Source organism: Canis lupus, chromosome 31, assembly GCF_011100685.1.
Source record: "Canis lupus familiaris isolate Mischka breed German Shepherd chromosome 31, alternate assembly UU_Cfam_GSD_1.0, whole genome shotgun sequence".
Taxonomy (NCBI): Eukaryota; Metazoa; Chordata; class Mammalia; order Carnivora; family Canidae; genus Canis; species Canis lupus.
In genome coordinates this window covers 39,623,709-39,650,739 of record NC_049252.1, presented here as the reverse complement: position 1 = coordinate 39,650,739, position 27,031 = coordinate 39,623,709, and the positions used below count along the sequence as shown (strand labels likewise).

General features: G+C 56.7%; 1 protein-coding gene and 1 long non-coding RNA gene across 8 annotated transcripts in view; one reads left to right on the top strand and one right to left on the bottom strand.

The window, feature by feature from the left end:
• PCNT (pericentrin) overlaps positions 1 to 27,031 on the bottom strand; it is a 101,352-nt gene that overhangs the window by 10,082 nt on the left and 64,239 nt on the right. For 5 of the 7 annotated variants that reach the window (XM_038581705.1, XM_038581709.1, XM_038581707.1 and 2 more), the window contains 16 exons: positions 26,696 to 26,848; positions 25,593 to 25,685; positions 23,711 to 24,556; positions 22,669 to 22,860; positions 16,022 to 16,735; positions 15,057 to 15,159; positions 12,456 to 12,610; positions 8,902 to 9,096; positions 8,297 to 8,470; positions 7,565 to 7,748; positions 6,186 to 6,408; positions 5,829 to 5,979; positions 4,814 to 5,419; positions 1,991 to 2,199; positions 1,411 to 1,513; positions 206 to 379 (listed from right to left, as the gene is read on the bottom strand). In XM_038581705.1, the coding sequence (XP_038437633.1) occupies positions 206 to 379; positions 1,411 to 1,513; positions 1,991 to 2,199; positions 4,814 to 5,419; positions 5,829 to 5,979; positions 6,186 to 6,408; positions 7,565 to 7,748; positions 8,297 to 8,470; positions 8,902 to 9,096; positions 12,456 to 12,610; positions 15,057 to 15,159; positions 16,022 to 16,735; positions 22,669 to 22,860; positions 23,711 to 24,556; positions 25,593 to 25,685; positions 26,696 to 26,848 (4,275 nt within the window). The remainder of the gene's footprint in view (positions 1 to 205; positions 380 to 1,410; positions 1,514 to 1,990; positions 2,200 to 4,813; positions 5,420 to 5,828; positions 5,980 to 6,185; positions 6,409 to 7,564; positions 7,749 to 8,296; positions 8,471 to 8,901; positions 9,097 to 12,455; positions 12,611 to 15,056; positions 15,160 to 16,021; positions 16,736 to 22,668; positions 22,861 to 23,710; positions 24,557 to 25,592; positions 25,686 to 26,695; positions 26,849 to 27,031) is intronic. The other 2 variants (XM_038581711.1, XM_038581706.1) reach the window with 2 other exon arrangements.
• LOC106558110 lies at positions 15,953 to 26,879 on the top strand. Its single transcript, XR_005382477.1, has 3 exons — positions 15,953 to 18,583; positions 25,680 to 26,068; positions 26,371 to 26,879. It is a non-coding gene; the product is annotated as an uncharacterized LOC106558110 (long non-coding RNA).

Genomic DNA, 27,031 nt, shown 5'->3' with positions numbered 1-27,031 from the left:
ACATTTCCTGTCGCGAGCGTGTCCCAAACATGATCTCGTGGCGAGGGTCACGGGCACCCGCACACGTCTGTGTGCAACGCCGACACGTCACAGAGACGTAAGGAGGACCGTGTGGCGCCCTGGGCGCGAGCCCCCAGCAGTAACCGGGACAACCGCTGCCCGCCGCCTGCCGCCTGCCGCCCGCCCAGGTCGGTCCCGCACGTACGCTGCACACGCCGCGCCTCAGCACGTGATGCTTCAGGGACTTCTCCAGCTGGGACACCGCCCGGCACAGCTCGGCCTTCTCCTGGGTCACCGTGCGCAGGGCCTTCGTCAGGGAGTCATTGTCTTTCAGGAGGACGTCCACCAGCTGGGTCTGCAGCTCTGCGGTCATTTTTTTCTTCAAAGAGAGAAAACAAACACACAACTTGTTTGTTAAAAGGTATGCACGGGGGGCGCGTGGGGGGCTCGGCGTCTGCCCTCGGCTCAGGTCCTGATCCCGGGGTCCTGAGGTCGAGTCCTGCATGTGGCTCCCTGCTCGGGGGGCGTCTGCCTCTGCCTCTGCCACTTCCCTGTGTGTGTTCTCTTTCTCTCAAATAAATAAACTTAAAAACTCATTTTTTATTTTTTATTTATTTTAGAGATTTTATTTATTCAGGAGAGACCCAGAGAGAGGCAGAGATCCAGGCAGAGGGAGAAGCTGGCTCCCTGCGGGGAGCCCAATGCAGGACTTGATCCCGGGACCCAGGGGTCATGCCTTGGGCACTAAAACGAGGGCTGTCCAAAAACTCATTTTTTAAAAAAAGATACACGTTATTTGTGTTTTTCACCGTTTCAGGAATCATAGTCACGTACGTATTTGGAGCTCAGTGGGCGGCTGCTGAACTGGGCAAAGCCGCCGTCTATGGGGCGGAAAACAAGCCAGCTAACGGCTCGCCTGGTTCCTCCGCAGGACAGCCCTGCCCACCCGTGGGCGGCCGAAGCACAGTCCTGCTGCAGAGGCGGCGCGTGCAGGGAACGGCCCTGCAGGCCCCAAGCGCATGTCCGTCGTCTCCTCGATGGGAGCAACGCTCGGCCTGCGGCTGGCAGGGGACACGGCCAAGGCGCGGCTACCCAGGCAGGATGCACGGCGGCCAAGGATCACCTACTGGGATCTGTCCGCGAGCAGGACCTCGCAGCTGCTCAGAGGCTCAGGATTCGCCAGGAGGCCCTGGGCACTGACCTCCGGCCCCGCCCCAGCCCAGGGGTGCGAGGGGCACCTGCCCTGAGCAGAGCAGCCCAGCACCCGCTGGAGGCACATCAGGCACTTGGCAAGGTCACATGGCTTTCCGGGGCGCCTCGCACCGCAACGCCCTCGGTCTGCCGGGAGGGGAGGTGGCGGGAGGGACCGGCAGGGAGGGGCCGGCGGGGCGTGCGGGGGCCCAGCCTCACCTGGGAGGAGCTGGGCGTGCTCAGCTCAGACTTGAGCTCCTCTAGTGTGTGCAGTAAGGATGTCACTGCTTTCTCATTCGATGACGTCCAGTCGCTGATGGTCCTGTGAGGACACACAGGGTCACCCCCGGCCACAGGAGCTCCGGGAAGACACGGAGGAATCCAGAGCAGCCCCCGGAAGACTCGCCCCGGCCTGCTCCCTCGAGCCGTGCTCTGCCCACGACAGGTGCAGTGGGAGCGCCTCTACCGCCAGCTGTGGCCCTCGTGTGGACCCAGAGACCCCGGCCATGGACCCCCGGCCACGGACCCGCTGGGGTCTGCACCGGTTTTAAACACCGTCCAGAAGGAAGGTGCATCCAGTTACAGGTGGGAAGGGCAAGTACTGACTCTTTCGCTCACAGAAACACTCCCATGGGCCCCTTGGCCGAGGAGATGCGCCCCCTGTGCAAGCAGTGGCCGAGGGCCATGGGCAGGGCGGCCGCAGCACGGACAGGCCGCGCCACTCCAGCTGGGGGTGCCTGGGCAGCAGGGCCGACCCGTGGCCCAGGAGTGCCACCCACATGCGCCCCCAGGCGCCCACCTGTCCACCGTCCGGCTGATGAAGCTGGTCAGGAGCCCAGCGGCGCACAGCAGCTGCTGCCGGACGCGCTCCAGGCCGAGCCGCTCCTCCTGCAGCCGCTCGGCTTCTGGGCGCTGGGCAGCCTCCTCCTTCGCCTCCAGGGCCTGGACCGTCCGCTGAAGCTGCCGGATCTTGTGCTCATCGCGCTGGCGCTGCAGCTCCAGCTCTCGCTGTCAATGGCAGAACGACAGAGGAGCCTCAGCCGCGCATCCCGAGAGCAGGAGTCAGGCCCAGCTGCCACGACGGGCGGCCCCGGACCCACAAGGGGCCCCGGAGGGGCCGCTCCCGCCAGCACTGAGCCCGGGCGCGCAGGCCGAGGGCAGGGCCGAGGGAAAGGCCTCGTCGGCACTTCTGACAACTACCAGGACTGCGCCGGTGTGAGCAGGGGACGCTGGGCGGGACGCAGGAGCCTTCACAGGGCTGGCTCCACCCACACACCTGCACACGCCTGCACACGCACACGGGAACGCCATGAGGTGGGGACCGCCCTTCACCGTGGAGGTGCTGCATGCTGGCTCCCGAGACAAACCGAGCGGCAGCCCCCCGCCCGCCCCCCAGCGCTGTGCCCTCAGCAGGCAGCCACGCACAGGAGGGCACCTGCAGCTTCCACAGGTGCGGCTGCGGTTGGGGGTGGGGGGCGTGTGCAGAGCTGCACAGAGTGCTCCGCCGGGCTGGGGACACCCTGGGGCACCCGTGCCCGGCCCGGGGCTCCCACCGCACAGAGCACGCGCCCCCCGCCCCACCCGGCATCACCTCCAGCGAGCCTGCAGCTGGGGGGGACACGGGGGCCCCAGCGAGCCTGCAGCCGGGGGGGACACGGGGGCCCCAGCGAGCCTACAGGCTGGCACGCAAGCACCAAGCAGCCAGCGTTTAATCTCCTTAGAAAAGATGAAAGCGACCCTGAAATAACTACCCTGGAGGCCCCTGTGTTCTGACCCGGGACAACTGCCACCCACAGGGGCCAGACACACGGCCCTTCACCGACTCAAATCCCTGGCCCGGGGTGCGTCACGGACGACTCTGTAACTGAGGAGACATTTCCTTTGCAACTTTTAAGCAATCGTGTTACCACTTGTTCTTTTAAAAAATCGAGACTAAAGAGTTGGGCTGAAAGCGTCAGTCGGGGGAAGTCCTTCAGGAGCACACGAGGGCGCCCGACGCTCTTCCCGGGGAGGACAGGTGAACACACCCCTGAACGCGCTCGGGGCCGTCGGCAAGGCCACCCCGGGCTGTCCCCTGCTCCCGGGAGGCGCCCACACCAGGCAGGACCGCATGCCGCGGGTACAGGCCGAGCGCACTGCCGGACAGCCAGGCCCACAAGCACACCTGCAGCCACGGCTGGGGGCTGAGGACACGTCGCGGGGGACGGTGGCGATCGGGGCCCCGCCCCAAGGTACCGAAGACCTGACGTGAGCCCAAAAGGTGTGTGAGCCGGGGGTCGGCGGGGCTGTTGACACCCTGATCACACCCCACCCGAACCCCCAAAACTCATTTCACGGCATCTTGGGAGCTGACTCACCCTCGTGACACTTAGAAATCTATTTTGTTTTTGGAAACACATACTCATTTCCCAAATACGTCATGGCAGGCCAACCACTGAAAAGACCAGGCTACTGATCTTCGTGTTTTTAAAAAAATTTACTTGGATTTTCACAATTTTTTAAAAGTCGTGTTTAAAATATATTTAAAAAAATGTTTTTAAACGTGAGAGATCCCTGGGTGACCCAGCACCTGCCTTCAGCCCAGGGCCAAGTCCCCCTGCAGGGAGCCGGCTTCTCCCTCTGCCTGTGTCTCTGCTTCTCTCTGTGTCTCTCTTGAATAAATAAGTAAATAAAATCTTTAAAGAATATATATCTTTAAAGAGAGTAACTCAAACGTCAAACCATATAAAGACAAAGGATTTAATTTTCTCAGAAACAAAGGCTTCTCCTTGACATAAAATATACCTAAAAACAAATTCTACTCAAAAACACAGGAGGAACACCTCCTAACCTGTGAGGCAAAAATCACCCAGATGCCAAAATCTAAGACGCCACAACCTGAAAAGTACGGACCAATATCCCTTGTAAATACAGACGCAAAAATCCTTGAAACACTAGCAAACCGAGGCCAGCAACATGTGTGATTCGGCCCAAAAACGCGAGCGGCTCCGCCGATGGAACCTCAACAAGGAAATTTGACGTCAACAAAGGGCAAACCACAGATTCTGAGACACCAGAAGTGCCAATCCAAGCCTCCCGGGACTGAGAACATGGGGTAGAGAGGACGGGTGTGGCGGGAGGAGAGAGGCTCCCACGCGACAGAGGGCGGCCCCACGGGCGCGGTGAGGACGGCACGGGCCGGCCCCAGCTCCCCTCAACTGCAGGGGCCACCCCGACGGACAGAGAAGGAAGCCTGCGTCTACGCGCAGGTGACATGAGCTCATACAAGGAAAACACCAAATACATTAAAAAGCTGAGAAGAACAAGCAAGATGCAAGATCAACAGAAGACCCGACAGTCCCACCGGCCAGCGGGGCCATCTGGGAAACCAGCTCCACCTGCAACAGCATCAAACATCACAAAACACTTGGGGATCAGCTACTCATCAGTGTGACGCTCGTCATCTGAGCGCAGCCCCACGCTGCTCAAAGACCTGAGACCCCCGGGGCCCGCAGCATCCACGACGGCCAGAGAAGGAGCGGGGGGCGGCGGCCACACCCGCAGACCCGAGGACGGCAGGACGGCGCAGTGCCCCGGGCCCACGGCTGGCGGCTGGGTGGTGACGCGGCCGGCGCGCGCTCACCAGTTTCTCCTTGGCTCCCGTCGGCCGCATCTCCGCGTCAGCCCGGCCCGGCCCCACGTCCGCTCTCCTCGCGTCCTTGCGTCCTTCCTGCGCAGCCAGCCCCGCCTGCAAGGGCTCTAATCCCGCCTGCTGCTGAGAAGCGTGCCCCTCTCTGCGCAGACAGCGCCCCGGCTCCCGGGCCTGCGCGGCCCTTACCTCCTTCTCCCTCTCCAGCTCCGCGCGGCGCTTCTGCACGTCCGCCTCCTGCTGCCGCTGCACCTGCTCCAGCCGGGCCTGCAGCTCCGCCGCGCGGGACTTCTCCTCCTTGAGCTTCCTCAGCAGAGCGTGATGCGCCGGCGACTCCCGGGGGCCGCGGCTCAGCTGCTCCGTCAGGAGCCGCTCGTGGCGCAGGGCGGCGGCCAGCTCCAGCGACCGGCCCTTCTCGGCCTCCAGGCTCCGCTGCAGCTCGGACAGCTGGCCCCGCTCCTGCGCCAGCAGCGCCTCGCAGCGCGAGGCCTCGATCTGCAGCTCCTTCTGCAGGTTGTCCTTGGCCGTCTGCTCGTGCTTCAAGGCAACGCACAGCTGGCTGCTCTGGGCGAACTGCTTCTCCAGAGAGGCCCTTAGCTCCTGGGGCGGGGCCGGGCAGCGCGTCAGCAGCAGGCTCAGCAAGGCCGCCTGCCCCGATTCTGCGCCCGGCCCTCTGCAGCAAAGCATGTCCTCCTTCTACCGGGGACAGGAGTGCCCGTCATGGCTCTGTCGGCACGCTGCACTCCTCCCGAGGCGGCATTCGGGGACGCACACCCGCGCCGGGACCCCCGCCTGCCTCAGAACCGCAACCCTGAGCGCCGGCTCCGTCCCGGGACGAGGAACCAGGGCGCCTGCTGGACGTGCTGTCCTCACAGCTGCTGGTGGGCCACTCGCCCCCAGAGACACTGGGCTCACGGGCAGCCCTGTCACCGCGAAGATGCTGCTGCTTGCCTGGTCGTGGGCGCCCGCCACCAGCCACCCGCCGCCCGCCAGCCCGTGGCCCAGGCACCTCCAGGGTCTTGGAGCTCTGGCCCTCCCTCTGCAGGTGCTGCAGCTGCGCCTCCTCCAGCCGGCTCTGCAGGGCGCGCTCCTTCCCGCGCTCGCTCTCCAGCTCCTGCAGCGCGGCCCGCAGGTTGCTCTCCTTGCTGTCCAGCACAGACCTGCACGGGGGGAGGGGACACGCCGGGTGGCACCCGCGGCCTCCCACACGTGCCCGTGCGCCTGCGCTTCGTGCCCTCCTGCGCCTCAGCTCCGGCACTCGCCCACCCAATGCCAGAGGCGCGTGGCGACAATCACGTGACTCCCACGCGCCACCCGACAAACTGGGGACAGAACCCGAGGCGCCGGAGGCAGGCAGGGCCCCTACCTCAGCTGGAGGACTTCCTTCTGCGCCTCACCGAGCGAGGCCAGCAGCCTCTCGTTGTCCTGCTTACACTCGCGGAGCTCGGACCTCAAGTCCCTGACGACCGTCTGCTCCACCACCAGGAGCTTCCGGACGCTGCTGGCTTTCTCCTGCTCCTCAGTCAGGGTCTTCTGCACGTCGCTTGCTATGCGCTTCTCCTGCTCAACCTTATATGCCAGTAACTCCACTGAGGAAGACACGAGGGAACACAAGACAGCGTCACCCGTGAAGCCAGGCTGAGCTGCACCTGTGATGTCACAGGGAAAACCAGAGACGGGGACAGGGATCTATCCACTCCCTGTGGATAAACGGCATTTCTAGGTCCACAGCTGGGACAGCCTGACGCTGGCCTCCACACACTGTCCGGGCCCAAAGACACGACCCAGCTCCCCGGGGCCCGGGGTTCAGGTCCGGGGTCTGCCTGGAGGCAGAAGCGTGGGTCGGGCCGAGGTGGATGTGCACGAAGCCCAGGTGTGACCGTCCCCAGCCATCCCCACCCCACGTTGCCCGTCACTCCGAGAGCCGGCCCCGGCCCCTACGGCTTCCCTGCAGAACGTTCCCGCGGCTCAGGGAGGAAATACTGCGTCCTCCTCAAGCTCTTCTGGGACACAGGGTGGAGGCTCCTGCCCACCTTCCACGAGGCTGCCACTAGCCCGACACCAAAACTGGGAGAAGGAAACCCAGACCAGCAGCCCTCACGCCCGCAGGTGCGCGGCGTCAGCAAGCCCAGCCCAGAGACGCCCGGGGGTGGGCAAGGCTGCCCGCTGGACGGCTCCGCCCGCCAGGCCCCACCCAAACCCAGGAAGAGAGGGGCTCTGAGGCCCCACGGGGCCGGGTGTGCAGACCACAACGGGCGTCACATGGGCCTGGGCGATGGCGCCCTCCCCACGCCCAGAGCACCGCGGCCCTCCACTCACAACGCTCACTCAAGGACCTAAGCAGAGCGATTAGTAAGAGAAAGCAGGCGAGAAAAAGAATAATAAAATGCTTTTTACTCAAAGCCAATGTGAGCACCTACAGAAAATTCCAGAAGGACCTAAATGAAAGGTAGAAATGCAGGACAGGCTGCTTAAACCCCGCGCAAGCCCAAGGGCTCCCAGACCCGATCCCGCTGCGCCCACTGCCTGCAGGGACCGAGCCCCAAGCCCCCGCTCACCTCACTGGCAGGTCTATGAACTGAGAGGTGCCAAGGCCGGAGGTCCCTGCGCCCAGGGGCTCAGAGAGACCAGGACGCTGCTGGGGCCACGGGATCCAGCACCGGGCGGACCGCAGGGGCCTGGCCACCTCCACGCCACCTGACCCCCGGGAGCGTGCGGCCGGCAAGGACGAGGGGCAGCGCTCACCCTGCCTGCGCAGCTGGTGCTCCTGCCGGCTCCCCCGAGCCTCCGCGCTGGTCAGCGCCGCACACAGCTGCTGCAGCTTCTCCTGGTTCTGCAGGTGCGTCATGCGCAGCTGGGCGCGCAGGGCCTGGATCTCCGACAGCAAGCTGCTCCTGTCTGACGCGCGGAGGTGCTCCAAGGACTTCTCCTGCAATCTCCCCAGAGACGGGACCGCGACAGGGAGAGCAGGGTCACATGCGCGGCCACACGGAGGGCCCTGCAGCAGGAACGCCCACCCCGAACAGGGAGCCAGGAGCGGGGAGCAGGGGCACGTCCTGGCGTAAGCAGCCCACGTTCTGCAAACTTGTGCTTCCGGCGTCGTGGACACAGCCTGGGGCCTGGGCCTCGTCCCTGATGACAGGAGCAGGGGCGCGGAGGCCCGGGGACCCTCGGACCCCGCACACCGGGGCCTGCCGAGGACCCGCGTCGGGACTCCAGTGCCCTGTCCTAGGAGGGGCCCCGGGGCCCTCACGCCGCCGACCCCTCTGGCTCCCCGACCCCCCAACCCCAGGCTCAGGGCACGGCCCGGGCCAGACCCCCGAGCGCCGCTCTGTTCTCAAGGAAAGGCCAGTCGTGTCCAGATGATTAAGCAGTGCAGTGCTGGCGCCGAGGCAGGCCTCCTCCTGCCACCCACGTGCCAAGGTCAGGGGGCTCACGGGGATCACTGCGTCACCGTCTGCAGGGCCCGGTGCTCACCTGCTCCTGGACCACCTTCTCCAGCCTCTCCAGCAGGGAGCTGTGTTCCCCGGGGGCAGAGCCACAGGGCCGGGGCTGCAGCTCGGCCCTCAACATCTCCCGTTCTTTTCCAAATGCCTCCTGAACAGCCTGTAGGAATTCTCCCCTCCAGTCAAGGCCTGGGTCGGGCGGTTCCTAAATATTGAAACAAGAAGCTTGGAATCCCCCCCCGATGTCTCCTGGGGGCTGCAGCCCCAGCCACCCGACAGGAGGGGGACACCCTCCCAGGACCGTGCAGGGCACCGCGGAGGCAGCAGCTAAGGGAGCAGCACGGGCCCGGGGCGCCCTCTGCACGGCCGTCGCTCCTGGCCGCCCTCCACACCGACGGCTGCATGGTCTCCTTGGACGTGGCTCGGCACCAGGCTCTGGTCAGAGTGGACGTTGGGCCGCCCGCGTCCTCCTCCGTAGCCTCTCCTGCCCCAGTGGGGCCCCAACGAGCCAGCAACGTGACTGAGCGGGTGGCTGGCCAGCCACATGGCCCCCATGCCGCCGCGGCCTCACCCCTTCCTCCATCCCACCTATCTGGCTGCCACCCCCTCCCACGGCTCCTCCCACGCGCCCCGTACCTGCTCTCCCTTCTGGGGTGCCAGGTGCGGATGTCTCCTTGGGGCCGGCACCGCCTCCAGCAGGCCAGGGCCCTCCCCCGGGAAGTGCTCCAGGGGGGCCCGCGGCTCACCCCTGCTCAGGGCGCTGGGCAGCCCGCGGCACTCGGACAAGGCCAGTATGTGGTGGCTCTCGTCACACACCATCTGCAGCAGGGCCTGCGACGGGAACGGGGGCTCAGCAAGCTGTGGGGAGGCGCCGCCCGACCCGGCCACCCCAGCAGCACCGCGGCTGCCACCCCTGCCACCCCCTCCCTACGCCGGGCGGCACACGGTCCCTCGCAGAGAACTAGGACACGCACACCCACCCTGCGTCTCCAATGAGACGCGGATGGCGGAGGAGGGTGGTTCCCCAGACAGGACACGTAACCGACCCCCCCGGACACTCACGATGTGCCGTGTGTTAACCAGAATTAAAACTTAAAAACATACGTGACTCACAAGCATCTCATTCCTTAGTGTATTTTAAGGTCTTTTCACCACCTACAGCAGTGAGGCTAACACGTATAAATACGTCACGACTTTTAAAAATGAATGAATGTAAGTAAACAAATACACGTTTGGAAGAATTCCTCTGGGGGAAAAGAGGCAACGAAGAGGCTTACGACAGAGTTCAGCTGGTTAACCAGGAACATGCTCTGCTAGGGTTCTCACGAGCCGACCCCAAAACATAGATGTTAACATGAAAGTCCCGAAAGCCCAATCATATGTAGCTTATTTTAATAACAATTACCTTCAACAACCTACAACTGCTTTCACTTTAAATAGAATTCATTGCTGTGCAGCAGCTGCAGATGGTGGCCCCCGGGACACAGGGGGCGCAGGGGCGGGGGCGACAGGCCCTGCAGGTGCCACCCGCGCCCCGTCCTGCGTCCTCGGCCCGTCCACATGGGCGGCGAAGAGCAAGCGATGCGGCAGTGACGGGCTGCAGGCGACCACGTACCTCCCTGGACAAGTGCACGCTGAGCAACGCCCGTGACGCCCGGCCCCACCCCGCCAGCCAGCGAGGCTTCCCGTGAGGTCCTTGCGCACGTGCCAGGCTCACGCCCCGGGTCTGACGCTGGCCGGGCGTGGAGGCCAAGTGGTTTGAGCCTCGGTGGCCGCAGCAGCTTCCAGAGCCCTGTCCTCAGGACTGGCCGTGGGCAGGGTCTCGCCACCGTGTGGAGCCAGCCCTCCCCTTGCGGGGTCCTCAGGTGCCCCGCTTTCCTCCGGCGGACGCCCGGCGATTCCCAGCACGGCTGCGCCCCCGGCCCCCTGGCTGCCTCCGGTCACGGCCACTTCCAGGGGCCCCTGAGCCACGACCACAGCACGGTCCTGGGAGCTCCTGCCGTGTCGCGAGGCCTCGTGGGGCCAGCTCAGGGGGGAGCGCAGGTTCCCCCGCAGGCGGCTATCCCTCCAGGGAGAGCGGGGGCTGCGAGACCCTCACCTGACAAACCCACCCGGAAATACCTTTGAGCTACTTTCTGTTCTTAAAGGCTGATTTCACAGAGAGCAGACCGGCGGGGGGCTGACCCCTCGGGCGCGGAGCCGACGCGGGGCCCCGACATCAGACCCAGCCCGCAGCATGGTCCGCTGCTCGTCTGGCTGAGCCGCCCAGGCGCCCCTCCTGGTGCCACTGCCAGGGGGACCTGGAAACCACGAATTCCCAGGCCGTGACTGAGGCGAGCGCAGAGCTCGGGGGACCCGGACCCTACAGCTCGCTCGGCTGCCAGGGCTCCAGGGCCTTCACTGCGCTGCTGTGTTTTCTTTTTTGATCACCAAGCACTAAACCGCAAAGCTTAAGTATATGTAATTGTCATGACGACCACGTTCATTCTTTAAAATTACAAATTCTAACAGGTTGCTTGAGTCGGAAACACTAAGAAATGTGCCTTTAATGTTTTATGTCATATAAAAAATTAAGGAATGCAAAAAAGGAAATAAAAATTGACAGAAAAAACCCAAATTTAATTTTTAAAGGAGTAAGAGCACCACAATTTTTATTTATTCTGAGCACAACTTCCAGAGTTTTACTTAACCTCAAAATCGCCTTCTCAGGGCCCCTGGTGGCTCCGTCAGTGAAGCATCTGCCTTGGGCTCAGGTCACAGTCTCAGGGTCATGGGATCAAGTCCCGCGTGGGGCTCCCTGCTCCCCCCTCTGCCCCTCCCCCTGCTGGTGCTCGTGCTCCCTCTTTCTCTGTGTCTCAAATAAACAAATTAATAAATAAATCTTAAACAATCTTGTGCCTTGGATGGTACGGGGCAGCGAGGTAACAGGACGGGCAGCAGCCGTACCTGCCGGGGGCACAGCGGGACTCAAACCCACCAAATCACCCAGCTGTGCACCTGAAACCGGGGACGCTGGTGTCCGCTATACTCAGAAACTACCCCGTTTTCTTTGGAAATGTTTTCACTATTTAAATAAAATGTAATAGTGTCATTGTATCATCTACTTATTCAGCCAAGTTCGCGTCTGTGCTTTTGAGGTGACCTGTGCTGTGGGATGATCGCGGGCCTGGAGGAAAGACGCTGGGTGACGGCTGCCAACGAGAACGGCGGTGTGCTGACCGTGGCTCCGCCCCCACCACGCCCAAATCTTCCAGTGTGACAGTGTGACTGGCAAGTTGACCGACTCCGCTCTGGGCCAGCAGAGCGGGGGGTGGGGGGGACAGGACACAGCGACACCCCGTCACAGGTGCCCAGGGGTAGCCCAGCTCATCAATGTGCGGGCCCTGCAGGTGCATGGCTGAGCCTGCCAGGAGGTGAGGACGGTCTCCTTGCGGGGAGGGGAGTGCAGGGTGCGACGCTCCCGGAGAACAGGCTGCAAGGAGCCTTGGGACACCGAGAAGCGCTCCCCGGCCACCCCGGGACGGCCCGCTGACGGCAGAAGGGAAGGGCCGAGCGAGCGGGGGCATGTGTGGCCCCTCGATGCACGGGAGCTGCCCCGCCAGGGGCAGGAGGCACCTGCAGCCAGCGCAGTCAGAGCTGAGGCCGCCAGCGCACATGCACACGCACACGCACACGGCCGCATGAGCGCGGACGCCGTCCTCCCACAGCCTCTTCAGCCCTGACAGGATGGAACCCCCCGCCGGGCGGCCGCTCCACAGCCCAGCAGCCCGGCAGCCCCGTGCCTGCAGCAGGCCAGCCCGTCCCCTGCCCGCCCGGCAGAGGGCGGCCCAGCCGCGGAAGGAGAGGCTGACGGGCAACCTCAGAACCAAGTAAAGGCCACCGCCGCCCACTCCCCCGCGGACGGCCGTGCGCTGGCACCCGAGCTCGCTTCTGAAGACGAACCCTCATTCCTCTTGTGGAACGTTGCCCCTGCGGGCCTCCATGTGCCGTGCCGCCAGGCTCTCCCCGCACACGCGTCCCACGCACCCCGAGTCAGCAGCTGCCTCCCTCTGGAGACATGAGCGACGCACCAGCACCACGAGAACCACCGCCACCGTCTGTGCCACGGACGGACACGCCCGCGCAGCAATCACAGTGGCCGCCGACGGAGGCCCGCGGACACGGCGCGCCCTGCTCCCACCAGCCCTTACCTTCACTTGCTTCGGGTGGACTTCCTTCTCCTTCATGGCCTCCAGCGGCCGTCGGAACCTTCCAGAGGCGGCAGGAGGCCCTGGGGGACGAGCAGCGGGGGCCCCGAGTCTTCCCAAATCTTGGTTTAGGATCTCTCCACACGCCGAGCCATCACCTAAAAACAGCACGAAGTCCAGGTCTACACCACGATCTCTGGATTCTGGGCTGGGGGCGGGGGCGCCCTGCAGAGCGCCGGGCGTGGTCAGACCCCCGCTGTCCGGTGCCATGCAAGGTCCCTAAACACCCAGCAGAGCCGCAACGAGGCTCCCCCTGAAGACGTCAACAAACCACCAAAGGGGACAAAACACCTTCCTAAACCCCTAAGCTGACATAACTACTTGCATGAAGAAAGCGTGTATTTTGCATGTTTGGTATGTTGACCCCCGTGAGCCCAATACAAGCTTCAGGCACCTCAGTCCTCCGTCCACAGACGCAGACGCCTGGGCAGACACGTGCGGGGCCCGTACCTCCCGCAGCCGCACACGGAGGAGGCGCAGGACACGCAGCAAGCGACCAGCCAGCGAGGGCTGAACACACCTGACGGGGTGGAGAGCAGCCCTGAGCTCACGCGGGAACGGGGGCGAGGCCCTGGCACGGCCCCTGGCGGCACAGAACTCCCACCGGGTGCTGACGGCCACCCCGCCACCGCCTGTCTCAGGAGCGCCGGGGAACGCTCCGCCACAGCACGCAACAGGGCTGCAGACGCCGGAGGAGACTCAAGAGGCAGCAAAGCCAAGAGCAGGTCAGGAAACCCAGAACATGTTCAGAGAAATCAGGAACCGTCTCACTCGGGAAACAAGGAAGGAAGTTTCAAGAGAAAGGAACAGAGAATAACAGAAAGCAGCGCTCTTAGAAGCAAGACACGGCAGAGATGGAAACATCCGACGCAAAGCTCAGGAGAGGATTTCTTAAAGTTCTCTAACACAGAAGAACAAAGTACAAAGGAGTGAGAAGAGACAAAACGAGGAGCTGCGGGAACCAGTCCAGCGATTAACACAAGCGCAGCAAGCTGAGGCCGTGGCAGGGACCCGGCAGCCGCTCCGGGGCAGCAGGGCCGGGGGCAGCGCAGGCGTCCTGGTGTCCAAGGGACGGCCTCCTCACCTCTGCTTCTGCAGAACACACTGAAATCAGGGTCACCAGGGAGGGACAGGGGTGGGGCCCAGGGAGCGGGGACCAGAAGGGGGAGGCCACGGGGCAGCGCACACCCTGCTCGTGGACGGCGTGGACCCTCTGGGGGAGGACACGGAGTCCCAGGGGTCCTGCGGGAACGGGACAGATGCGCTCCAGCACGCAGCGTGGTGAGGGGACAGGACATGATGGGGCCACGTGGGGAGGACGGGACGGGACATGTGAGAAACCAGCAGACACAGGTCGAAACATGTTGCTGTAAGTAGCAAATGTGATTTAGGAATAAATACCAGAACAAACTTCTCAAAGCTGACCATGGACTCAGTCCTCAGGGGAGGCGGAAGGCACCGGGCAGAGACGCTCGATCCCTAAACCAGGCCCTCGCGATACAGAGCAACTCCAAACTTAAAACGTTGCTCACCCCACTCGGCTGAAACGCCGATGAACTTTACTTCACTGTGGTCTAGTTTTCAAAAGCACTGAATTAAATCAATGATGACTTTTTAAAAAATCAAACCATCTCAAGAGATGGTTTGTCAATGTTGGTTGTAAAAAACCAACAACTGGGCAGCCCGGGTGGCTCAGTGGTTTAGCGCCACCTTCGGCCCAGGGCGTGATCCTGGGGTCCTGGGATCAAGTCCCACGTCGGGCTCCCTGCAGGGAGCCTGCTTCTCCCTCTGCCTGTGTCTCTGCCTGTGTGTGTATGTGTGTGTGTGTGTGTGTGTGTGTGTGTGTGTGTCTCATGAATAAATAAATCTTAAAAAAAAAAAAAGCCCAACAACTGCAGAAGTAGTTGTACAAGGTTGGAAAGTCACAGTTTGGCAACCAACCTAATGACCATCCTTGGCGGCTGACATCAGCGGGCCGGGGTCTGAGAAACACGAGATGGCAGGCATGGTCTCCACAGACCGCTGCCCGACACCACACCATCAAAAAGGAAAAATCAGAACAAAACGTGGCGGACACCACCGCGAGCCTCGTGCCAGGATTCCCTGGGAAGAGCCCCGCACCCACGTGCGAGGGACACCTGGGACACCCACGCTGACGACTCGACTACAGATACCCACACAAGACGCAGGAGCTGCTGGCAAGGGGAGGGCCTCCCCCCACACTGCGGGGCCCAGCAGGCGCATCTCAACGCCTCGTAGCACTGCGTCATCTCCTCCTGTGAAAGGTGCCAGTGAGAAACACGGCAAAATCTAAGTGAGGGGGCCGCCGCAGATGCCCAGACGCTGGGAGCAGGGACCTGGTCCGTGAAGCGCACCATCGAGTTTTCCAGAGTAATACGCATCAGGCCTCCAAGGGCCACGCCACAGAGAGGGTTCGAGGTGGGCTCACACAGCAAACGCCGGCCTGGGGGCCCTCTGTGCTCTTCTGTTCTCTGAAACCGTGAAGAGGTGAAAGAAAAGAAAGAAAAAGAAAGACCAACTCACTGTTTTCACTTCCATTGCTCTTTCCTTCAAACCCAAGAGGAGAGGATCTGGGCTTTTCTTGAGCATCAAGAGATGTTACGATAAAATCTTCAACATCTTTCTCCTGTTCAAATAGGTTGTTAAATGGTCGTAAAATAACAATTTATCACCTCAGGGAGCTAAACTAGCCAGATGGAAACTTTCTAAGGCCTGAATTGATCATTTTTCCACACAGAACCCAAACATGAGTGTTTCATGCTTGTGAACACATCGAAATCATGTGCTTCTAGGAATTTAAATAAATGCAGCCATAGTTCTCTAGGAATATTTTAAAGAAGCCACCAGTATATATCTCAAATTTAAAAAAAAAAAAAAGGTTTGCAGTACTCTGTATGGGCATATGGGTGTCTCAAATAACACGTCCCCTGTAACTTGTTTTTAATCTAACCCAGGAAATGCAAAATCTCAACATCGTCATAGAAGAAAAGATACAGTCTAACTCAAAAATAACTGTTGTGAAATTAATCAGCACCATATGTAAAACCTATTAAACATGAAACACAACTGAAAATAAACCTAGAAAACACATTCTAGACAAAGAACCTGAATGGAAACTACACACGAAGGCGGGTTTGTGACTGTGCTTCTTGAGTCCGCGCTAGTGAGCGCACGCAGGCCTGGAGTGAGTATGAGTAGGACTGGTGCATCGCACATGTTTTTAAGAATAACTGAAGTCCTCTAATTGCTCATATTGCAACCGACTGAGGTTGGTGCTGCAGAGAGCTGACCGTCCCTACACATGGTTGACCAGGGGACTGCCAGCTGCGCACCCACACCTGGGCCGCTGGCCCTGCCAGGAGATGAGCCAACAATGGCCACAGCTATGATACTGCAGGCCCCGCAGACACATTCCCATGGGAACACTCTGGAGCGCCGGGCATCCCACAGACACCAAACCAGGGCAGCACCCAAGTAAGACCACTTACCACAGCCATTTGCAGCACGTGGTGGTCCGCGGAGGGAACCCGGTCTGCAGCCAACGGAGACTCTGCCGACCTGGAGGCCTTTTCTGCTGGTGACTGGCCCAGATACCAAAGCAGCTCCAACTGGTCAGCCTGGAGCGAGGCACTGGTCCTGTCCTGCAGGGAGGCGTCCAGGCTCAGGGCGTCTGAGCACGGGGTCAGGGGCAGGCTGGGCACAGGCTCCAGGGTGAGGTCCTTCCTGACAACCTCCGGGGAGCTCCAGGAGGACAGGTCCATTGCCCTGAGTGCGTTCTTCAAGGGCCCGGGCCCCTCCGTAGGGGTCAGGTCAGGGGAGCCACCGTGGAAGTTTGCTTGTAGACAACGTGGTCCTTCCTGCAACTCAACCTTATCTTCCACGGGAACATCTAGCATTTCATTTCTCATCAGTGGGTCCTGATTTCCACTCAGGTCATTTAGATCACACGTGGTCTTATCGATATGAAATGCATCAACAAGAGATGATCTGTCAGTTTCTTCACCATTACTGGAGCTATCACTCAAACTATTTTCTAAAGCACGTGAACAGGCCACCGGCTGCTGAGATTTGAAATCCTCTGTCTCAATGTTCTGAAAGTTCACAGAACGCACCAGGTGGTTCAACTTTTCTTGAAGTTCTTTCACCTGACTTATGAGACCAACTTTCTGCAGCTGACGATCTTCCAGTAAATTTTCCTTATTCTGCATATAAAAAAGAATACGCATAGAGTAAGATAGTTGAACTACACACAGTCACATCTGTCTGTCTGGTATTTACAAGCCAGTCTGAGAGGCCGTCTGAACAGTTAACAATGAGCCTCCACGAGCCCTTGGGTCCCTTCGCAGCTCTTGAGATTTCAAGCTATTTTAATCCCACGAAGGAGGCTCTCGGCCGTGAGCCCCCTGCCTACAGGTGCTTGCTGCAGAGGACTCTGGGAAGGCAGCAGAGCAGGAAGCAGCAGGAGCCTGGCGCCCCCGCGCTGCGCTACACCTGCCCGGGCTGAAGTCTGTCCGCTGTCTCCAACTCTGGAGTCTGTCCAAGGTTTGCAACTTCCCAGGGGGGCCAGAGGGTGCACATCAGCTGCTACCCAGCCCTGGACCCCAGCCCTGGAGCAGCGAGCACAGGACGAGCACAGGACGTGTGTGAGGCACGGGGGGCCACAGGGGCTGCCCCACCAATACCAGGCACCTGTGCTCTGGCTGCTGCTCCTGATCATGAAGGGCAAAGCCACTGAGGCCATTGTTGCAGCCCCTCCCACTCTGGCTGAAATGACCTCCAGGAGATTTAAAGGGTCACTGCTCTCCTTTCCCACAACAGCATTTTTCTTTTTTCTTTTTGAGGAGAAATTAAATGGGCACAGAGACAGCCTACAACAACCGAACAAGGTGCACCTGAGTGGCTCAGTGGCTGTCTTAAAATCTCAAAAAAAAAAAAACAAAAAAAAAAACTAAACCAAACAAGCAAAAAACCACAATAACAAAAAACAGCAAACTATGAGAAACAGATTCAGATTTCTATATTTACTAGACTCAAATGTTCATCATTCACAACAAACCAAAAAAAAAAAAAAAAAAATCCCAAAATCAGAAGGCATACAAGGACACAGGAAAGCAAGGCCCATTCAAAGGAAAAATACAAATCAAAAGGAACTGTCCCTGAAAAAGACCAAATGTCAGATCTACTAGTCAAAGATGTTAAAACAGTCCTGAATACATTAGAAGAACGAAAGGAGGATGTGGAGAAAGTGAAGAAAACGATGTGTGAATAGAGTAGAAATACAAATGGAGAGAAAGAAAATCTAAATGAACAAAAAATTCTGGAGCTGAAAAGTACAATAATTAAAAATTCACTAAAGGGATTCAAAGGCAGGTTTGAGGAGGAAGAAGAAAGAACTGGTAAACTTAAAGACAGAACAATGGAAATAATCATCTCTGAGGAAAAAAAAAAAACTAACAAAAGCGAATTCAGACTAAGGGACCTGTGGGACACCAGCAAACAGATCAACATACGCTTTGTGGGAGTCCCAGAAGATGTGAGAAAGGCGGCTGAAAGAATTGAGGACATAATGACTGAACACTTCCAGAACTGATGAAGACACAAATATAAACATCCAAGAAACTCAACAAACGCCAAACAAGATGAACTCAGACACCCCAAAAACACATTATAATCAAATGTGTAAAAAGCTAAAGGCACTGAGAGAGAATCCTGAAAGCAAAGTGAAGTGACTTGTCACATACAAGAATCCTCAATAACATCACCAACAGGTTTCTCATCAGAAACTTCTGAGGCCAGAGGACAGGGAGTAGTCCGTACACTGAGAGTGCTGAAAGAAAATCTGTCGACTAAAAATCCAATACCCAACAAAACTCCTTTAAGAGTGAGGAAGAAATCAAGATATTCCCAGATAAATAAAAGCTAAAGGAGTTCATGATCACTACACTTGCCCTGCAAGAAACGCTCAAGGAAGTCTTCCAGGATGAAATAAAAGGTGACTAGACAGTAACTCAAAGTCACGTAAAAAAAAAAAAATAAAGATCTCAGTAAAGGTAAGTGCATGCACAGTAATAGAAACCAGTGTATTAAACTGTACGTGTGAATAGAATTAACTGTATGTTAAAATACTTGAATTTTTTAAGAAGCTTGTGCTGTTGTGTAATAGTGGTTTTCAACTCCATATCATTTGTTTTCATCATGATTCAAAAGACATTTTAAAAAATTATTAATTAAAAGTTAGTATTATTAACTTTAGTTTGTAACTCCACATATCTTCTACACAATTTAAGAAGTTAATGGATTTAAAACAATCATTGGTTTATGTTTTGAGACACACAGGTATAAAAATGACATCAAAAGCCAACGGGATAGGAGCAAAACCTTATATAAAGGAATATTTTTAAAGTTAAGCTTGTATAGATTCAAACCAGTGTTATAATGCTAGATGCTAAATGTAATCCCTAACATAAACACATAAAGAAACCTAGCTATCCTATATAGACAAAGAGAAATGAGAAAGGGATTTAAACATTTCACCGTAAAATGTCAAAGAGAATACAGGGATCCCTGGGTGGCGCAGCGGTTTGGCGCCTGCCTTTGGCCCAGGGCGCGATCCTGGAGACCCGGGATCGAATCCCACGTCGGGCTCCCGGTGCATGGAGCCTGCTTCTCCCTCTGCCTGTGTCTCTGTGCCTCTCTCTCTCTCTGTGACTATCATAAATAAATAAAAATTAAAAAAAAAAAAAAAAAAAAACAAAAAAAAAAAAACAAAAAAAACAAAGAGAATACAGTAATGCAGGAAACCGGGGGGTGGGGAGGTGGGGCTGTAAGGCATTTGGAAACAATAAAATGATAAAAAATATGCCTCCTTATTTAGTAATTACTTTAAATGTAAATGGATTAATTTCTCCAAAACCAGAGAACAGCAGGATGGATACAAACACATGATCCTGGGGTACCCAGGTAGCTCAGCTGGTTGAACGTCTGACTCTTTTTTTTTTTTTTTTAATTTTTATTTATTTATGTATGATAGTCACAGAGAGAGAGACAGAGGCAGAGACACAGGCAGAGGGAGAAGCAGGCTCCATGCACCGGGAGCCCAATGTGGGATTCAATCCCGGGTCTCCAGGATCGCGCCCCGGGCCAAAGGCAGGCGCCAAACCGCTGTGCCACCCAGGGATCCTGAACGTCTGACTCTTGATTTCAGCTCAGGTCATGATCTCTCATGTCATGAGCCCTACTCAGCCTCCCGCTCAGTGGGGAATCTGCTTCTCTCCCTCTTCCTCTCCCTTTGCCTCTCCCCTAAGTGCATTCTCTCTCTAAAAATAAACAAAATCCTAAAAACAAACATAACCATATGATACAACCATATGCTGGCTACAAGAAGCCAAAAAAACCACAGAGCACAACAGGTTGAAAGTGAAAGGATGGAAAAGGTAATTCATGCAAATAGGAACCAAAAGAGAGTGGGGTGGCTATATTAATAATAGACAAAATAAATTTAAACCGAGAGGTTCTTTTTTTTTTAAGATTTTATTTATTAAAAAAAAATTGTATTTATTCATGAGAGACACACAGGGGGAGGAAGAGAGAGAGAGAGAAAGAGAGAGGGAGAGGCAGAGACACAGGCAGAGGGAGAAGCAGGCTCCATGCAGGGAGCCTAATGCGGGACAGGATCCCTGGTCTCCAGGATCATGACCTGGGCCGAAAGCAGATACTAAACTGCTGAGCCACCTGGGCTGCCCTAAAAGAGGTTCTAAAACACAAAGGGGATTGAACCAGTAATAAAAAAATCTCCCACTAAAGCAGAGCCCTGGACCTGAAGACTTACCGGTGAGTTCTACTGAACATTTAAGACTGAATACCAATCCTTCTCAAACTTTTCCAAAAAATGAAGATGGGAAAGCACTAGGCCCAAATGGGTTCACTGATGAATTCTACCAAACATTTAAGAAAGGTAAACCAATTCTCTACAGTCTCCTTTATAGGACAGAAGCAGAGGAGGGCGCCTGGAAGGATCAGTTAAGTGTCTGCCTTCAGCTCAAGTCAGGATCTCAGGGTCCTGGGATCCTCCCCAGCATCGGGTCCCTGCTGAGTGGGGAGCCTGCTTCTTCCTATGCCTCCTCCCCTCCCTTTATGTTTGTGCTCTTGCTCTTTAATAAATGAATAAAATCTTAAAAAAAAAAAAATCAGAAGAATGCCTCCTGACTTGCAGTATGAGGCCAGCATTACCATGATACTAAAGCTAAAAAAAAGACACAACAAAAACAAAAACTACAGACCAATATCCCTTATGAACATTGATGCAAAAATCCTAAAACACAAGCAAATTGAATTCAACAGTATATTAAATATATATGCCATAACCAGGTGGTGTTTATTCCTGGAATACAAAGATAGATCAACATAGGAAAACTCATCTGTGTAACATACCACATTAGCAAAATGAAGGAGAAAAAAATTGCATGGTTGTCTTAATTGGCACAAAAAATGCATTTGACAAAGTTCAACACCCTTCCGTGATAAACACATTCAACATACCAGAAGGAAACTACTTTAATGTAAAAAACCATACATGAGGGATCCCTGGGTGGCGCAGCGGTTTGGCGCCTGCCTTTGGCCCAGGGCGCGATCCTGGAGACCCGGGATCGAATCCCACGTCAGGCTCCCGGTGCATGGAGCCTGCTTCTCCCTCTGCCTGTGTCTCTGCCTCTCTCTCTCTCTCTCTCTCTGTGACTATCATAAATAAATAAAAATTAAAAAAAAAAAAAAACCATACATGAAAAATACACAGCGTACGTCACACTGGACTCAAAGTGTGACAAACTTTCACACTGGACACACATCGCAATGAACTGGACTGAAAGATTTTCCTCTAACACCAGGAACAAAGCAAGAATGCCTGCTTTCTGGGGAGCCCCGCGGCTCAGTCGGTTCAGCATCTGCCTTCAGCTCAGGTCGTGATCCGAGGGTCCTGGGATCGAGCCTCACATTGTGCTCCCTGCTCAGAATGGAAACTGCATCTCCCTCTGCTCCTCACCCTGCTCATGCTCTCTCTCAAATCAATAAAATGTTAAAAAACAAAACAAACAAAAACAAAACAAAAAAAACGCCTGCTTTTACCACTTCCCTTCAACACTGTACTGGAAGTTCTAGCCAGTGCAATTAGACAGGAAAAAGAAATAAAATGTGTCCAAACTGGAAAAAAAAAATCATCTACATTCCATTATGATATGATCATATATATGTGTGAAAGACTCAATTAAAAAAAATCCTGAAAAAAAATAATAAATTTAAAAAATAAAAAATCCTGTTGGGACACCTGGGTGGCTCAACAGTTGAACATCTCCTTCAGCTCAGGAACTGATTCGGGGTCCCAGGATTGAGTTCCACATTGGGCTCCCCATAGGGAGCCTGCTTCTCCCTCTCCCTGTGTCTCTGCTTCTCTCACTGTGTCTCTCATGAATAAACAAATAAAATCTTTAGAAGAGAAAAAAAATCAAAAATCAAAATAAATCCTGTTAGAATAAGTCAATACGGCAAAGTCACAGGATACAAAAATCAACATATAAAAATCAGTTGCACTTCTACACGTGAACAATGAGCAATCTGAAAAAGAAATGAAAACAATTTACAACAGCAACAAAAAAGAAGAAAATAAGAATTCACTAAACTGAGGAGATAAAACTATAAAACACTGCTGAAAAAAATTAAAGATGACAAATAAATGGAAACACATTTCATGTTTAAGAACTGAAAGACCTAATACTGTTAAGATGTCAAAACTATCAGCGATCTGCAGATTCAATGCAATCTCTGTTGGCCTTGAAGGACAAGCAGCTGCGTGGGCAACGTGTCCTCCCGTGAAAACCTAGAGACAGGCCTGGAGCCCACTGAACTCCTGGGGCATCTTACAGGACAGGTAACTGAGGGCTCATTTCTCACAGGCCAGACGGACCGCAGGAGATGTGCATTTCTAGAGAATACCTAAACAAAACGTGCAGGAAATTTCAGAACAGACGTGAATAGGCCACTGCAACAACACGACGGAGCTGCCACCTAGGTAATGTGCGCATCACCTCTGCAAAAATGCCGCCGACTTCCCTACCACACAGAGCACAGCCCGTGCGCCGAGTACCTTCATCCTGGCCGGCGCTTTGCCGCGGTCCTCTGTTCTCAAGTGCATTTCGTTCTTCAGCAAGAGCAGCTCAGACTCCAGCTGCCTCTGGCAGACCGCAAGCACCGACATCACGCTGTCTTGTTTGAGCAGACCTGGGGGACCTGATGTCACCGGCAGCTCGGCAGGCTGCAAATCATCGTTCACTGCGTTCTATGACAAGCAGAAAAAACGACGACGGTGCTCGTGAGGATAAAGCTAAAGGCACCAGAAAGCCTGCTGAGCCCTGGGCCCCCTGGCTGGGGTGCCTCGGAGTCCCTGGAGCTCCAGAGCTGGCACACGCACCAGCAGGACCCCACCTCCCAGGTCCTGGGGAGCCTCGGGCCAGGCCTGCCATCTGCTCCCTGCACAGCAGGCCCGGGAAGCTTGCGGCTGGGGGCTCCAGGGCCAGCGGGACAACCCCACAAAGCTGGGGCCGACAGGAGCCGCCCTCCACAAGCTGGAAACGGCACGGGGCAGCAGGCAGGGGGCCTGACTCCCACTTCAAACCAAAGGGGAGCGCGTCCCAGAATGAATCAGCATTAAAAGAAATAGAGCAACAATTAAGACCCAGAAAGGAAAATCCAGGGAGCCCGGGTAACAAGGCCTCCTCCATATCATCGAACGTTCCGTCCTAGGACTTTGGAAACTTTAACTGACAACAATAGTAAGTTGAACATGAACCCTCCAGTCAGATTTCCCTGTGCACATGACGCCGACGTGAGGGCCTACGGACCATGAGCTTCCTATTCCTCTCTACCCAGGAGCCACCCCACAGAACCATTCCATGACTGCCCACCACACAGAGGACCGTCGCTAACATTTGAGGAGGAGACTAGGAACGGTAAGTTCTTGAGAGAACCTCCAAGCCCCAGTCTCGGCCCCCGGGGCCTGGGTCAGGGCCTCTTGCAGGTGCCATGTGCGCCCCGGCTCCCCGTGTTTGCCCCTGTACCCCACACGCTCCCCGCTCCTGACGCATGGACACCACGCCTCCAGCAAACCGGCAAGAGGGAACGGGGCCCACCTGGGGGTCTCTGACCTGGCCCTGGGTGGCCGAGGCCACCTGTCTGCTGTCCACGTCCTGCTGTGACGCTTCGTCCCGCGAGGCCTCTTCAGCCCTGGGGCCCGGTCCCTGCAAGCCACGTGCCCCCCGAGGGCGCAGGCGGGCCCCACGCGCCTGCTGCTTGTCTGCCTCCTTCTGGCACCTCAGGAACCGCTGGTTGAGCACCTGCAGCTGGCGACTGAGGCGGACACACTGCACTCGCAGCCGCTGCAGTTCCGGGGGCTCGTCCTCGGCGGCCAGGGGCTGCCGTTCCAGGGTGCGGCGGAAGCGGGAGAAGGCGGCCAGGATGGTCTCCAGCTCCGCAGAGTGGGCCAATTTCTGCCGCTTCATGGCGTCGATCTCTAAATCCCGTTCTGCAAGCCTCGCCTCCTTTGCTCTCAGGGCAGCTTCGAAGGCCTGGATCTGGGAGGCCATAGCCTGGACCTCAGCCTCCCTGAGGGCGGCGCTGCGCTCCAGCTCGGCCAGCTGCCCGGCGGCGGCCTCCTCCGCAGCCTGCAGGCGCTGCTGCAGGGCCTCCAGGGCCTGTCCGTGCCTGTGCTCCTGCTCCGCGAACAGCCGGCTCGCCGCCCCCGCTGCCGCCAGCGCCTCTGGCCCCACAGCGGGGGCGGGGACAGCGGGCAGCTCGCAGTCCACAGCAGCGGGCACGGCGGGCGCCCCGAGGGACAGCTCTTCCTGCAGCCTCTCGATGACCTCGTGGAGCTGCTCCATCTCCTCCGCCTTTTCTTTCTGCAGCCGTTGCTGGTTCTCTCGCAGGTTCTCGATGATGGATCTCAGCTCCTCGATCTCTGAGCTTCTGTCATAGGTGACCTGAGCAAAAAGCACATTCAGAGATGAAAGCCACGATTCACCCTCAGCCTGCGGCTTGGTGCGGTGACTTCACAGCTGTGGGAACAAACAAGTGACGTTTAATACTCGGAAACGCCCAATGCTACACGCCAGCTTCGTCAGGAACGTCAAGCTGCTTGGGAAGTAAGAACGCAGTTGCCGCTTCGCCACCTGCTCAGACGCCTCATGACCCCCGTGCCCGCCCCACGGGCAGGGGCAGCCCAACAGGCCACGTCTGTCTCCGTGGCGCCCCCGTACTCAGGCCACCACCTGTACCGTGTGTGGTTCGGTGACGCTTACACAATGATTCGTTAGGCTTTACTAATGGGAGACACTTCAGGTCTTGGACCTCGTTCTAACTCTGGGAGAGGATCAGGCTTGGGAACCAGCCCTGGCGAAGGACGGGACCAGCAGGCACGTGGACTGGGAGGGTGCTCGCACTGGCCGGCTGATGCCGTCCTCAACGATTTTAAGGTACAAGATGTCATTATTTGTACTTTGAAGATAAGACAACGGAAACTCACATGTCAAATATCCTGCCAAGACTGCAAAGACAGTAAATGGAAAATCAGATTGAAACGCTATGTGGCTCCAAACTTCATTCTCGCGAGCCTGTATCGCTAGCAGCCACCAACCGATTTATGCTCCAGTTAGCAATCCTCAGCCAGTTTCTTTTTTCTTTTTTTTTTTTTTAATTTTTATTTATTTATTCATGAGAAATAGAGAGAGAGAGAGGCAGAGACACAGGCAGAGGGAGAAGCAGGCTCCATGCACCGGAAGCCCGATGTGGGACTCGATCCCGGGTCTCCAGGATCGCGCCCTGGGCCAAAGGCAGGCGCTAAACCGCTGCGCCACCCAGGGATCCCCTCGGCCAGTTTCTTATAGTCCAGTGTTTGCTTCCTAAAAATTGTGGGTTTCATAACAATTCTTGGTTTTACTAGTACCCTTGGTGCCTTTCAACTCAAAATCAAACCTGACGAGCAACGGGCGGCTGCATTGAGCGCCAGGAAAGGCCTACCTCGCGGAGCGCGCCACTTCCCATCCCGGCCAGCTGCGCCTCGAGCTGCTCGCTCACACACATGATCTCCTTTTCTTTGTTTTGCAGAAATGCCTGTGGAAATACAACCACCAATAAAACGTGACGATGGGCGTGGTCCCTGACCTGGCACACGAAGCACCCGAAATAAGGTAGCTTGAAAGACGGACACTCCATTTGAAAATGGCTTCCTGTTTGGGTGTGTTCTGTTCACGACTGAGGAGGGCACCCGATGCCTGAGACTGGCTGAAACCCGGATTTCACGGACGTCACGCAGCCTGCGAGGGGCGGCACGGAGGACACGCGCTGAGTGTACCCTGGCCCCTTGGGTTCACGCCCCCACAGCTGCCAGGCACCACAGGCAAGGGCTCTGCACTGGGCCACAAAGCCATCGGCACAGCTGTCTCTTTACAAGCTGGACTCTCTGCTAGAGCTACAAGAGGAGATTTAAAAACAGGGTATTTTGGGGGCACCTGGGTGGCTCAGGCGGTCACACATTCCACTCCTGGTTTCGGCTCAGGTCGTGATCCCAGGGTCCTGGGACCGAGCCTCACGCTGGGCTCCACGCTCAGCGGGCCGTCTGCTTGGGATTCTCTCCCGCCCTCCCCTGACTCTACAATCAATCAATCTTTATTTCATCCTGCTCGTAGCAAGGATTAATGAGCAACTATGTAATGCAAGTCACCGCTTCTAGAACAAGGTAACGACCCTGTAACGACCCAAATTAGGTCAATGGTGATGATTCATTTCCTCCTCACAGTTCTGCCATCAGAGAGGTTTGTCTCTTGTGCCGTGTGACTCCAGCCAGCGTCCTCTCAGAGCCACTAGCAGGACGCAGAGGACGGCGCGGGAGGACACAGGCCACCATCACCCATCACCCGCCAGGGAGGCTCTGGGTTCTGCCCCCGACTGCACTTTCCAGAGCTGCCCCAGCTGCCGACCTCAGAACGGAAGGCAGGTGCCTCCTGAAACGGCAGAGGACCATCCCCGGCCTCACGTCTGCAGCCCATGATCCACGGTCGCCCGGGGGGCTGCAGCACTGACACGACCATGAACCCGGCTGTCTGGGGGTCTCCCCGGCGCACCTTCAGGCTGGCGTTCTCCTCCTGAAGTTCCCGCACACTGACGGCCGCACGGCTGCTCTGCGCGTCTAATTCCAAGTTCAGGTGCAGCACTTCATCACTCTTACTTACTAGGTCATCTTTCATCTTTCCTAATTGTTCTTTTAAATCCAAAACCTTTCATTAAAACAAAAAATATTAAAAATTATTTAATGTTCTAAGTCACTCAATAATTATTAAAAATTACTTTACATTGGGGCCCCCGGGTGGCTCAGCAGTTTAGCGTCTGCCTCCAAGCTCAGGGCGTGACCCCGGGGTCCCAGGATCGAGTCCCACATCGGGCTCCCCGCAGGGAACCTG